This window comes from Vicia villosa, linkage group LG5, assembly GCF_029867415.1.
Source record: "Vicia villosa cultivar HV-30 ecotype Madison, WI linkage group LG5, Vvil1.0, whole genome shotgun sequence".
NCBI lineage: Eukaryota > Viridiplantae > Streptophyta > Magnoliopsida > Fabales > Fabaceae > Vicia > Vicia villosa.
This window is the reverse complement of record NC_081184.1, coordinates 25,570,702-25,584,985: the sequence shown is the minus strand read 5'-3', so window position 1 is coordinate 25,584,985 and position 14,284 is coordinate 25,570,702. Positions and strand designations below refer to the sequence as shown.

Sequence of the window (14,284 nt, the reverse complement as noted above, 5' to 3'; positions counted from 1 at the left end):
TGTAAGGCCATTTCTGCAGCAGCAGTTTCGTCAACATCCTCAGCTTCGGTCGGGACATTGAATTCTTGGGGCAAAATCGACACCATATTGACCAGGATGTCGAGACTTTCTCCTGAGTCAGAAGAAAAGTCGTCTGTTGCCTTGTCTGGATCCTTGGTCGCAGGTTTACCAACAAATTCCTTGATTTTTTGCTTGACAGCTGAGTCGACATTCACCTTATATTGCTTCTTTTTGTAAACCTGATCATTTGCAGCCTGTCTGGCAGCAGCAGCAGCTTGCCTCTCAGCCTGCTTCCTTCTTTGGAAACGCCTCCACTGAGTTCGACTCATGGGATTTTTGCCCATATAGTTTTCAGATATGTGGCGCTTTTTCTCAGAGTGAATCTCCAAATGATAGCTCATTGGATCTTTTCCTCTCTTGTCCCTCTCAGCTTCGACAAACTCAGGTTTTTCTGTCGACATCTGAGGCTTGATCCAAGTACCCTTGGGTGCAGCAGCTAGAAGCACATAGCTTTTTGGTCTGTTTTGAGACGCTTTTCTAGGGTCCCTCCTTTCCCATTGGGCTCTGCCTCGTTTCAACTGCAGCTTTTGGAAATTTTCTGCAGCAACTCTGTTAGTCAAAGCACTACACCTGGGGCACAATCCCACTTGGGAATCCTGATTCTTGCATTGAAACAATAAATCTAGCAAATCCTCATCTAGCCTGGGGTACACATCAGCAAGTCGAACTTAGGGAGTTTCACCGGTACTTTCTTCCAGCATGTCATCAGGTATCTCAGTCAGTTCCACCATGTTGATATCGACAATGTCGGCAAACAAAGCCTCCTCTTGTTTGAGTGGGTCAGCGTCGATTTTCATCCTCCTGGCAGCAAATTTCAGTCGGCCTTCCTGAAGTGACTTCTGGACCAAATCCCTGAAAAGAAAACATTGAGAGGTTGAATGCCCAAGATAATTATGATACTTGCAAAAACCTCTTTTGTGTCGCTGTTCTAATGGTGGTAATTTAGCATTTGGGGGTACTAAAATCTGACCATCTTTAACTAATACATCGAAAATTTCCTCGCATTTACTAATATCAAAAGTGTAAGTTTTAGCAGGGAATTTCGAATTGTTATCAACAGAGACATTTTTTCCTTTCGACGGAAACAACGATTTACATTCGTATGTTGGCCCTGGTTTCATTTCGTCCAGATCAATCTCCGCCTCCGTCGTTGAGATGTAGTCAGCTTCGTATATAGGGTCCGTATCATCGTAATCGACGTAAGCTACTTTTTCCTTTTTAGCTTTGGCCTTGGTATGCCTGACTTTTTCTAGTCGTAAAAGTTCAAGGTGTCGAACCCTATCAGCTAATTGCGACAAACTTTTGACAAAAGTTGGGTCTATTTTCTTCCTAATGGAATGATTTAAACCTCCTGCAGCCATCTGAACCAGTTCATGTCCGGGTACCTGCGTGAAACATTTTGCCTTAAGTGACCTAAACCTATTTAGATAGTCGTCGATGGTCTCTGCAAACCTCCTTTTGATGCTCGACAGTTTGACCAGACTGATTTTCGAATGGCCCTCATAAAACTGCTCATGGAAAAGTTTTTCCAATTTTGGCCATGAGTCGACAGAGTTTGGGGGTAATGTGGTGAACCGGGTGAACGCTGCCTTTGTAAGAGATGATGGAAAATGCTTAACTCTGATACTTTCGTTATTCGCCATGTCTCCTTATTCAGTCAGATATCTGGCGATATGCTCGACTGTCGATTCTCCAGTTTCTCCTCCGAACTTGGTGTACTTAGGTATTTTCCAGCCCCTAGGATTCTCTGTCTGTACAATGTATTCAGCTAACGGGGAAGAATATATCGGCCTTTGTAGTGAAGTGTTCATTCTGTTTCTAGCCATAATCCTTTTGATCATTGTAGTAAGGTTATTCTCCATGGCCACCTTTTCCTGTTGATATTGCTCAACAAATTGATCAGCATCCTGTTGTCGACCCACCATCACAACTTGTTGTTGTCTCCCTCGTATTCCACCTTGATTTGGTCGCCATCTGGGAATTTGATTTTGTGGTACTGTTTCTTCATCCAATGAATCTTCTTCTATAGGCGTGTGCACAACCACTTGCCTATGAGCTTGAGGGGGTTGTCGACCGGTCGTCAGAGGTGCCCCTAGGTAGTTGCATAGTCGAGTAAGTTGATCGACCACCTGTCTATTTGACTCTGCTGATTCCTGCAATATAGGATTAAAAACAGTTCCCATTTAGTTAGTTAACATGTTTACTAACTCATGATTGCTATCATCCATCTGTTGCCTAAGCACAACTACGGACGTGTTCAACAAAGGCACGGCTCTGCTCTGGTTTACCCTTTTTTGGGTACCTGGTGTGGATCCTTGTGCATCCGACACTAAAGCAGGACTCGATGTCGAGTGACTTCCAACCATCAAGGAATACGAAATTCCATACGTGGGATCAGCGGTTCCAAAACGAGGCACATTAGGTCGAAAAGGAGTCCCTCTTGCTCCAGTTCCCCCTGGTGGTACCACAGGTATATCTATCGTCCTCATTCTCAGAACTACAGCGTCTGTCTCTGCACCAGTCACTGGGTCGACTGGAGTGAGCACTGTATTTGAGGAGTCCAGAGAGTGAAAAGGGACTTCATCAATGTTATTTAGGTTAGGGTTTTCGTCATCCTGGACCTAACCTTTTTGGGTGGGCTCTGATATTGTTTCCCACTTCTAAGTTTCATACATATGACGAAATGAAAAAAATAGCACGATGGGCCCACTGGACGTGCCATTTTGTTTACTGTGGAAATTGGTAAACAACCGCTGGTCCTCCCAAAGCCTCGAAACTAAGGGTTACTTGCAAGATCGACCAGTTGATCTTAAGACCACGTGCTAGAGTTCTCTGAATTGTATTTGTCTCGTCGAAGTGTTTGCCTAAGAAACGGTTTCCTAAGACTAATGACAAATACAATGTTTTTCCACGCTAACTATTAGATTCGACCGACAGGTGACTCGTGACCGACGGGGCGAACCTAGACATAGATTTTGTAGTATTGTGATTATTCCGACCCTGACCTTCTGGGGTGACTCGTGACCACCAGATAGCGTCGACTCAAGGGTGGTTCTCTGATGACAACAACCAGTTTCGGTTTACTTGGTTGAAGCAAATGATCAAAAGATAAAATAAATACTGGTTAAAGAACACAATATAAATGAAAGCTTTGAAGCATATGATTAAAAAGTAAAAGGATTGCATTGAAAATAAAGATGGTGATTCACATACATCAGAACTCTTAGCAACTCTTGTTTCGTGAAGGGCGGAAAATGGGCAGAGTGTAAGCAAGTAGTTTGATCGTAATAGTGAACACACTTTTCTACATTATTCTAGCCTATTTATAGGATTTACATGAAGTAACCACCTAATACAATCTACGGCTAAGATTCAAATTATCAGCAACCGCCTCACAGGATCTTTCTTTGTGTTTGGAGCCTTTGGCACACGATTCTGGTCTGGTAACCGCTTCCTTAATATTTCAAACTTTATTTTGAACTCTCGCGCTTCACTTGTTTTTGATAACCATCTTCTGTCGACACCGCGTCCCACTATCGAACACTTCATCTAAAAATCTGCTAAGTAAGGATCCTCCAGGTTCGACTTCTGTTCTTGCTTCGACTCTTAACAATTTCGACATCATCTATTATCGATATTTGCTTTGTTTCTCTTTTGTGCAGGTTTCTTGTTAGAATGAGGGAGTCCTCTGATGAGGACATGTGTCTTGTTTTGCCTCTAAGAATTTTCTTAGGGTAACAATTTCATATGAAAAAGCTCAATACAATGAAAAAGTTACGGGTCTTAGCAATCAAGTTGTCAATCCTCGTGTGTTTTCCAGCGGCCATAACAACTATTACAGGTCGTAGCTAGTGTGCGCATCTTCCCCATTTTCCTTTCCTTTTCAAGTTGTCTATCCACCACTTTTATGACTTCTTATATTTTTATTTTGTAATAAACCTCCTTGATGGGTATTGAACACGAATTAAAGCCATCCACATTTAGAATTTTCTATAAAAACCCTGGATTGTATGATTTTTGGATTATCTCTTGTTGTAGTCTTTACCCATTTTTTTTAATTTGTGGCAATAGAGGTACTCAAGTCTCCTAGGAACATCTCATTATTATTATTATTATTATTATTATTATTATTATTATTACTATTATTATTATTATTATTATTATTATTATTATTATTATTATTTGAGTTACTTTATCTTCAATCACGTTTTATTTACTTAATTATTATAGTCATCAATTTTCATTGTTAATCATGATTGCTAGTTTGATGCATGCTTTGTCTGTGGGAAACAGATCCTCTGCAGCATTTTTGGTGTTGTCATCTCTCATGTGCCATATCTTGTCATTAGATTTAAATCTAATGGTTTAATTTTCTTTCACCTTTTTCTCTCTCATATCTATAGATTAATTTAATGGTTTGAATTAGAGCAGAATGATGAGCAGGAGATATCTAACAGAAGAGGATTGATCCGCTGTCGCACACGGGTCAAAAACAAGTATTTTGTAAAATGGTAGTTTAGCGGTAACGACAACTCGAATATCGTTCTCACAAGGATTCTTGATTATCACTAACCAATAGTAAATTGATTTAGGGGGGTTTATTTTAGTTTAGGATTTGATTATGAAAAACAAAGTAAATAATTGATTATCAACTAGGTCGAATTACAAAATTCGGCCCACTTCTAGCGACCCGAAACACTAAAATAAAAAGTGTTGCAGCTTTAAACGCAAAACTGAGAATTATCGGCTCTGAATCTGACTTCGACTCTAACATGAAAGTCGTAGCTGTCTCTCTTAGCTTTCCGGCGATTATTAGATGTTAGAACAAGATTTGTTCTGATCAATATTCTTAGTTTTGATGATAACAAGGATATGAATTTTGTGTGAGATAATGTGGTACTCTAATACATTGCAATTTCCCTTTCAGGAAATATATAAAGAGTATGCACAAATCAGCGCTCAGAAGCTTTGTCTCAGAAGGTTCAGCATGCAACATCAGAACATGGTCTGGCAAGACATTAGAAGATGGTCAAGGCAGAATCAGAACATGGGTCTATGGAAGCATCAGAAGAACTTGAGATCAGAAGCAGAAGCACTGAAGTTCTCATGGTATCACGCTCAGAAGCACTTCAAGGTCAGAAGACAAGAAGATGCTATGCACCAAGCTGTTTGACTCTGATGATATTCAAATATTGTATACACAAACATCAGATCAGAAGAAAGTACAGGTGGCAGGCTACGCTGACTGACAAAAGGAACGTTGGAAGCTATTAAAGGCAACGTCAGTAGACACAACGTGAACAAGGCTCGAGGTAGTTGACAAAAGCGTGAAACATTAAATGCAATGTTGTACGGAATACGCAAAGCATTAAATGCTCCCAACGGTCATCTTCTCAAGTGGCTATAAATATGAAGTTCTGATGAGAAGCAAGGTTAACGAATCCTGACCGAATCTGCTGATAATTAACTTGCTGAAACGCTGTTCAAATCAAAGCTCAGAAACTTCATCTTCATCAAAGCTCACTACATTGCTGTTGTAATATATTAGTGAGATTAAGCTTAAACGTTAAGAGAAATATCACTGTTGTGATTATAGCTTTTCAGAAGCATTGTAAAACTCTTATTTGATTACATTAATTTGTAAGTAACTAGAGTGATCAAGTGTTGATCAGGATACTCTAGGAAGTCTTAGCTTGTGTCTAAGCAGTTGTAATTAGAGTGATCACGTGGTGGTCAGGATACTCTAAGAAAGTCTTAGCTTGTGTCTAAGCATTTGTTCCTAGAGTGATCAGGTTGTGATCAGGATACTCTAGAAGACTTAGTCGTGGGCTAAGTGGAAAACCATTGTAATCTGTTGCGATTAGTGGATTAAATCCTCAGGTGAGGTAAATCACTCCGTGGGGGTTGACTGGAGTAGTTTAGTTAACAACGAACCAGGATAAAAATAACTGTGCAATTTGTTTTTATCGTTCAAGTTTTTAAGACTACACTTATTCAAACCCCCCCCCCTTTCTAAGTGTTTTTCTATCCTTCAATTGGCATCAGAGCGCCGGTTCTAAGGTGCAAGCACTTAACCATGTTTAGAAAAGATTCAGGAAGAGAAAAACGCTTCAGTAAAAGATGGCTGGTGAAGTTCAAACAAATCCAACTGCATCTACATCTGGCTCTGCTGAGCAATACAACGGTAACAATGGTTATACTAGACCACCAGTATTTGATGGTGAAAACTTTGAATACTGGAAAGATAAACTGGAAAGTTACTTTCTTGGTCTAGATGGTGAACTATGGGATCTTCTGATGGATGGTTACAAACATCCAGTGAAAGCCAGTGGCGTAAGGCTTACAAGGCAAGAAATGGATGATGATCAAAAGAAGCTTTTCAAGAATCATCATAAATGTAGGACTGTTTTGCTGAATGCTATCTCTCATGCTGAGTATGAGAAGATATCTAACAGGGAAACTGCCCATGATATATATGAGTCATTGAAAATGACCCATGAGGGAAATGCTCAAGTCAAGGAGACTAAAGCTCTTGCTCTAATCCATAAATATGAAGCCTTCAAGATGAAGGATGATGAAGATATTGAGAAGATGTTCTCAAGATTTCAAACTCTAACTGCTGGATTGAGAGTTCTGGATAAAGGCTACACCAAGGCTGATCATGTAAAGAAGATTATCAGAAGCTTACCCAGAAGATGGGGTCCAATGGTGACTGCATTCAAGATTGCCAAGAATCTGAATGAAGTTTCTTTGGAAGAGCTTATCAGTGCCTTGAGAAGCCATGAAATAGAGCTAGACGCAAACGAGCCTCAGAAGAAAGGTAAGTCTATTGCATTAAAATCTAATGTTAAAAAATGCACTAACGCTTTTCAGGCTAGAGAAGAAGATCCTGAAGAATCAGAATCTGAAGAAGAAGACGAACTGTCCATGATCTCCAGAAGGGTAAACCAACTCTGGAAGAGCAAGCAAAGGAAGTTCAGAGGCTTCAGAAGCTCAAAGAGATTTGAACGAGGAGAATCTTCTGGTGACAGAAGATCTGACAAGAAGAAGGTTGTCTGCTATGAGTGCAATGAGCCTGGACATTACAAGAACGAGTGTCCAAAACTTCAGAAGGAGAATCCCAAGAAGAAGTTTCATAAGAAGAAAGGTCTTATGGCAACATGGGATGATTCTGAATCAGAATCGGAATCAGACTCTGAAGGAGAGCAGGCCAACTTCGCGTTGATGGTTACAGAAGATGATGGATCAGAATCTACATCAGAATCAGATTCTGAAGAGGTATTTTCTGAACTATCTAGAGAAGAGTTAGTTTCCAGTTTAACAGAACTTCTAGAACTCAAGGCTCATCTTAGTATCAAATACAAAAAGCTGAAGAAGAAGTTTGAATTTGAAACTAAGAAGCTGGAAGTGGAAAATTCTGAACTGAAGGAAAATGTTTTAAATCTATCCAAAGATAGTGGATCTCCTTCTGAAACAGAAAAATCCATTCCTAGCATGAATCATATTCTGAAAGAATATGACTCGAGCTTCAGAAAGTTCTTATCTAGAAGTATTGGCAGAAGTCATCTTGCTTCTATGATATATGGTGTTTCTGGAAACAGAAGGTTTGGTTTTTGCTATGAGGGTGATACCTCACATAAATTTGAACCTATTGATGATCTGAAGATCACATACAAGCCATTGTATGATCAGTTCAAATATGGCCATGCACATGATATTAGGCTCACTTCACATGCTAGTTTGAGAAAGATTTCTCAGATTAACAAACTAAATCTGGTCAGAGGACTCCCAAATCTGAAATTCAAATCAGATGCTCTTTGTGAAGCATGTCAGAAGGGCAAGTTCTCCAGACCTGCATTCAAGTCTAAGAATGTTGTTTCTACCTCAAGGCCGTTAGAACTCTTGCACATTGATCTGTTTGGCCCAGTCAAAACAGCATCTGTCAAAGGGAAGAAATATGGATTAGTCATCGTTGATGATTATAGCCGCTGGACATGGGTAAAGTTCTTGAAACACAAGGATGAGTCTCATTCAGTGTTCTTTGAATTCTGCACTCAGATCCAATCTGAGAAAGAGTGTAAAATCCTAAAGGTTAGAAGTGATCATGGTGGTGAATTTGAAAACAAATTCTTTGAGGAGTTCTTCAAAGAAAATGGTATTGCCCATGATTTCTCTTGTCCTAGAACTCCACAGCAAAATGGAGTTGTAGAGCGAAAGAATAGGACTCTACAAGAAATGGCCAGAACCATGATCAATGAAACCAATATGGCTAAGCATTTCTGGGCAGAAGCAATAAACACTGCGTGTTATATTCAGAATAGAATCTCTATCAGACCTATTCTAAATAAGACTCCTTATGAATTGTGGAAGAACAGAAAGCCCAACATTTCATATTTCCATCCTTTTGGATGTGTATGTTTTATTCTGAATACTAAAGATTATTTTGGTAAGTTTGATTCTAAAGCACAAAAGTGTTTCCTTCTTGGATATTCTGAACGCTCTAAAGGCTACAGAGTATACAATACTGAAACATTGATTGTAGAAGAATCAATCAATATCAGGTTTGATGATAAGCTTGGTCTTGAAAAACCAAAGCAGTTTGAGAATTTTGCAGATTGTGATATTGATATATCAGAAGCAGTAGAACCAAGAAGCAAAGCTGCAGAAGTTGGCAGTCTCAGAAGCAATGGATCAGAAGATCAAGTTGCTGCATCTTTAGAGAATCTCAGGATTTCTGAAGAGCCAACAGTCAGAAGATCACCTAGACTTGCCTCAGCTCATTCAGAAGATGTGATCCTTGGAAAGAAAGACGATCCCATCAGAACAAGGGCATTCCTTAAGAACAATGCAGAATGTCAATTAGGTCTTGTTTCTTTGATCGAGCCAACTTCTGTTGATCAAGCTCTAGAAGATCCAGACTGGATAATTGCCATGCAAGAAGAACTAAATCAGTTTACAAGGAATGATGTATGGGACTTGGTTCCTAGACCAAAAGGATTTAACATCATTGGCACTAAGTGGGTATTCAGAAACAAGCTAAGCGAGAAAGGTGAAGTGGTAAGAAACAAAGCCAGACTGGTGGCTCAGGGTTACAGTCAGCAAGAACAGATTGACTATACAGAAACCTTTGCACCAGTGGCCAGGTTAGAATCTATTCGTCTATTAATTTCTTTTGCCACTCAACACAACATCACTCTTTATCAGATGGATGTTAAGAGTGCCTTCTTAAATGGTTATATAGATGAAGAAGTTTATGTCCATCAACCTCCTGGTTTTGAAGACTCCATGTCTCCAAATCATGTTTTTAAATTAAAGAAATCATTATACGGATTGAAACAAGCTCCTAGAGCTTGGTATGAACGTTTGAGTTCTTTCCTTCTGGAAAATGGTTTCACTAGAGGAAAAGTGGACACTAATCTCTTTTGTAAAACATTTAAAAAGGATATTTTAATTTGTCAAATATATGTTGATGATATTATCTTTGGAACATCTAATGCTACACTTGGAAAGGAGTTTGCTGAGTCCATGCAGGCTGAATTTGAAATGAGCATGATGGGAGAACTCAAGTATTTCCTTGGGATTCAAATCAACCAAACTTCTGATGGAACATATGTTCATCAAACGAAGTATGTGAAAGAACTTCTGAAGAAGTTTAATCTTTCTGAAAGTAAAGAAGCCAAAACTCCTATGCATCCAACATGTGTCCTAGGTAAGGATGAGGTAAGTAAGAAGGTAGATCAGAAGTTGTACAGAGGTATGATAGGATCTCTTCTATACCTAACTGCTTCTAGACCTGACATTCTCTTTAGTGTTTGTTTGTGTGCTAGATTCCAATCAGATCCAAGAGAATCTCATTTAACTGCGGTTAAGAGAATTCTGAGGTATCTGAAAGGTACTACTAATGTTGGTTTAGTTTACAGAAGATCCAAAGATTACAACTTAGTAGGATTCTGTGATGCTGACTATGCTGGAGATAGAATTGAAAGGAAGAGCACTTCTGGAAGTTGTCAATTTCTTGGAAGTCATCTGATCTCATGGTACAACAAGAAGCAAGCTACAATTGCCCTCTCAACAACAGAAGCAGAATATATTGTTGCTGCAGGTTGTAGCACACAAATGCTCTGGATGAGAAGTCAGCTAGAAGATTATCAGATATATGAGAGTAACATTCCTATCTTCTGTGATAATACTTCTGCTATATGTTTATCTAAGAATCCTATCTTACACTCAAAAGCTAAACATATTGAGATTAAACATCATTTCATAAGGGACTATGTTCAGAAGGGTGTTATATCTTTAAACTTTGTGGATACAGACCATCAATGGGCTGATATCTTTACAAAACCCCTTGCTGAAGATAGGTTTAAGTTCATTCTGAAGAATATCAGTATGGATTTATGCCCAGAATGAGAAGATGAGAAGATCTTATGTATGAGTATCTTCTGAAATGAGATTGGATTAGTCTTTTATAATAAGTTCTGATTGTAATCAATTAGAAGTAGTGATTCAGTTATTACTAACGTTTCATTGTCTAAGTTGACTCAGAATCTCTTTAAAAGTAAAACAGATGTAACTGGCTATCCAGATGGTAAACACGTGTTCACTATTTCTGGACAAACGTGCGTGCAGTTGAGGGGACGCCTACTTAGGTAACTGTGCTAATCACTTCTTTTGTCATTATTATCTCTCCTCACGTCATGTAACATTTAATGCCATTCATCATTTCTTTTATTGTCCTTTTCGTTTTTATATCCGTCAAACGTTTCCCTTCCCTAGAACGTTTCCTTCCCCACATTTCTTCTATTTATTTCTCCATTTCTTTGCATTCTTCAATCAATCTTTGCGCTCTCTCTCTCTTTCTCTCACTTTTCTATGAATATTTTTTGCATAAACCTTAGTTTATTCATCTTCAACCTAGCATTCACCATGAATCCGTCTTCAAGTTTCTCTCAAGAGGTTTCTCCATTGAAAACTTGCCTCAGTCCTCCATCAGTAATGGAAGTTTTGTGCAAATCTCATGTGGACGCTGATGATTTGGGTGCTTATGGCTTCAACCAAGATGCAAAGGCAAAGGCTCAAGGGTGGTCGATATATATGAATAGAACAGTTGGAAGGGTTGTCTGGTTCCAGATTGAGAAACAAATCTCGGGGATCGCTGACATTGATCTCAAGACGGATCTCTCAAGATTTCAAGAAGTCTCAAGTCAGATCTCTTCTATGATGCTGTTATCAACATTTATCCAAAGGAAGAAGACTTTCTTGAGATATTGGATGATGTTAAGGATCATGTTCTTGACTTCTATGTTAAGGGAAAGCCCCGTTTGAGACATTAGCTCTCTTCCTGTGAACTGTCTCTCACTTCCTCCTTGAATTCATGCATCTCTCCTACAGTGGAGGTTCTAGTCTGGACAGGCATGCAGAGTTTCAAGCTTTCATGGCTGAACAAACTGAGAAGACCGCAGGGATTCATGATATGTTAGCTAAGATTATGTCTAAGCTAGGGTTGTAGTCCTTAAGTCTTTGTAGTTTTCTTTCCTTGTTGCATCTGCTTTTTCTGCATACATCTTTTGTAATCCTGCTTGTTTAAATCAATGAAAAGTTTGATTCTGTTTCTTTCCTTTGTCGTTTTCTACATCTGAATCTTTTATATTCTTTTTTGATGTTATGACAAAAAGGGGGAGAAAATATATGATAAATGATCTGATTAAATATTATCAGTTACCGGGTAAAAAGGCCCCACATTACTAACAGAACTTGCAAAGTTCTATTCTTTAAGTTGTGTTGTTGCAGGAATTGAAGATTCTCTTTAAAGAGCAACATAAGAAGCAACAAGATGAATCAAGTTCCTGGATTCTTGAAGCAAGCTGAGTGCTATGAAGCTTCAGAATCAGAAGCAAGAAGGAAGAATATTCAGATATTCTGATGATAGAATATGATCTGAAACATTATGTCTATTTGTTCTAATACATTCTATATGGCTTATATGGCTCTGATACATATTATGTGTTCTGAAACATATTTTATGTTCTGATTCATTCATGCTGACTTTTGTCGTTTAGTTTTGTTCTGTAACATTTCAGGATGTAGAGATGCTCTGATGATGCTCTGGTACATTCAACAATGTTCTGATACAATCTAGCATGAAGTAATGTAAGAAGAAATTCAAGCTCTGAAGCTGTCCGCTGGAAGCAAGAGTCAGAAGCTGTGAATGTTCTAAAGATCAAAGGAATTCAAGCTCTGAAGCTGTCCCAATGGAAGCAAGAATCAGAAGCTGTGAATGTTCTGAGGATCTAAAGAAATTCAAGTTCTGAAGCTGTCCGAATGGAAGCATGAATCAGAAGCTGTGAATGTTCTGAGGATCTAAAGAAATTCAATGTTCTGAAGCTGTCCTATGGAAGCAGAAATCAGAAGTCATGAATGTTCTGAAGATCAAGCACTGTGAACGTCTCTACTGAAATACTCAGGGAAGTCTTTTATTATTAAAATTCTTCTAGTATTAATTTCAGGGGGAGATTATTCATCTCAGGGGGAGATTGTTAATCTCAGGGGGAGACATATTCACATGCTTATGCTATAGCTGTGTAAATTGTCTTTAGCCGTCTGCTCTTTCTGATCGCAAATTCATATCATTTATATATGTTTTTGTCATCATCAAAAAGGGGGAGATTGTTAGAACAAGATTTGTTCTGATCAATATTCTTAGTTTTGATGATAACAAGGATATGAATTTTGTGTGAGATAATGTGGTACTCTAATACATTGCAATTTCCCTTTCAGGAAATATATAAAGAGTATGCACAAATCAGCGCTCAGAAGCTTTGTCTCAGAAGGTTCAGCATGCAACATCAGAACATGGTCTGGCAAGACATTAGAAGATGGTCAAGGCAGAATCAGAACATGGGTCTATGGAAGCATCAGAAGAACTTGAGATCAGAAGCAGAAGCACTGAAGTTCTCATGGTATCATGCTCAGAAGCACTTCAAGGTTAGAAGACAAGAAGATGCTATGCACCAAGCTGTTTGACTCTGATGATATTCAAATATTGTATCCACAAACATCAGATCAGAAGAAAGTACAGGTGGCAGGCTACGCTGACTGACAAAAGGAACGTTGGAAGCTATTAAAGGCAACGTCAGTAGACACAGCGTGAACAAGGCTCGAGGTAGTTGACAAAAGCGTGAAACATTAAATGCAATGTTGTACGGAATACGCAAAACATTAAATGCTCCCAACGGTAATCTTCTCAAGTGGCTATAAAAATGAAGTTCTGATGAGAAGCAAGGTTAACGAATCCTGACCGAACCTACTGATAATTAACTTGCTGAAACGCTGTTCAAATCAAAGCTCAGAAACTTCATCTTCATCAAAGCTCACTACATTGTTGTTGTAATATATTAGTGAGATTAAGCTTAAACGTTAAGAGAAATATCGTTGTTGTGATTATAGCTTTTCAGAAGCATTGTAAAACTCTTATTTGATTACATTAATTTGTAAGTAACTAGAGTGATCAAGTGTTGATCAGGATACTCTAGGAAGTCTTAGCTTGTGTCTAAGCAGTTGTAATTAGAGTGATCACGTGGTGGTCAGGATACTCTAAGAAAGTCTTAGCTTGTGTCTAAGCATTTGTTCCTAGAGTGATCAGGTTGTGATCAGGATACTCTAGAAGACTTAGTCGTGGGCTAAGTGGAAAACCATTGTAATCTGTTGCGATTAGTGGATTAAATCCTCAGGTGAGGTAAATCACTCCGTGGGGGTGGACTGGAGTAGCTTAGTTAACAACGAACCAGGATAAAAATAACTGTGCAATTTGTTTTTATCGTTCAAGTTTTTAAGACTACACTTATTCAAACCCCCCTTTTCTAAGTGTTTTTCTATCCTTCATTAGAACCCTCAATCGGACTCCTGGAACTCCAATTATGATCGTTTCCGTGCAGACTGCTAAAGCTGAAAAATAAAGTGCGAAAATTCAATAAAGTTAAAAATAAAATAAATTATAAAAATATATTAAAACATAAAAATAATTAAAATAAATGGAAGAAATGTTTGAGCACAAACATGGAAGGACGTGCATAAAAATGCACTGATCAAGGATCCATATCCTTGTCTGCGATATTTCTCACTATGAGTGAGTAGTCCACTAGAGACTAAGGGTCGTGAGACTTGTCTCGTGACGTATCTAAGAGAAATCTTACAAATTGATTAAAAGAAACCTGTTTACATTTTA

General features: G+C 38.6%; 1 protein-coding gene across 1 annotated transcript; it reads right to left on the bottom strand.

The window, feature by feature from the left end:
• Window positions 1–728: 728 nt before the first annotated feature.
• Window positions 729–1,703, bottom strand: LOC131604393 (uncharacterized). Its single transcript, XM_058876835.1, has one exon. It carries the CDS (start codon window positions 1,701–1,703, stop codon window positions 729–731), a length of 975 nt encoding a protein of 324 aa, XP_058732818.1.
• Window positions 1,704–14,284: the final 12,581 nt, after the last annotated feature.

What these genes read in the sequence shown, in the direction of transcription:
- LOC131604393 (XM_058876835.1), bottom strand. Translation starts at nt 1,703, where the DNA reads ATGGCGAATAACGAAAGTATCAGAGTTAAGCATTTTCCATCATCTCTT.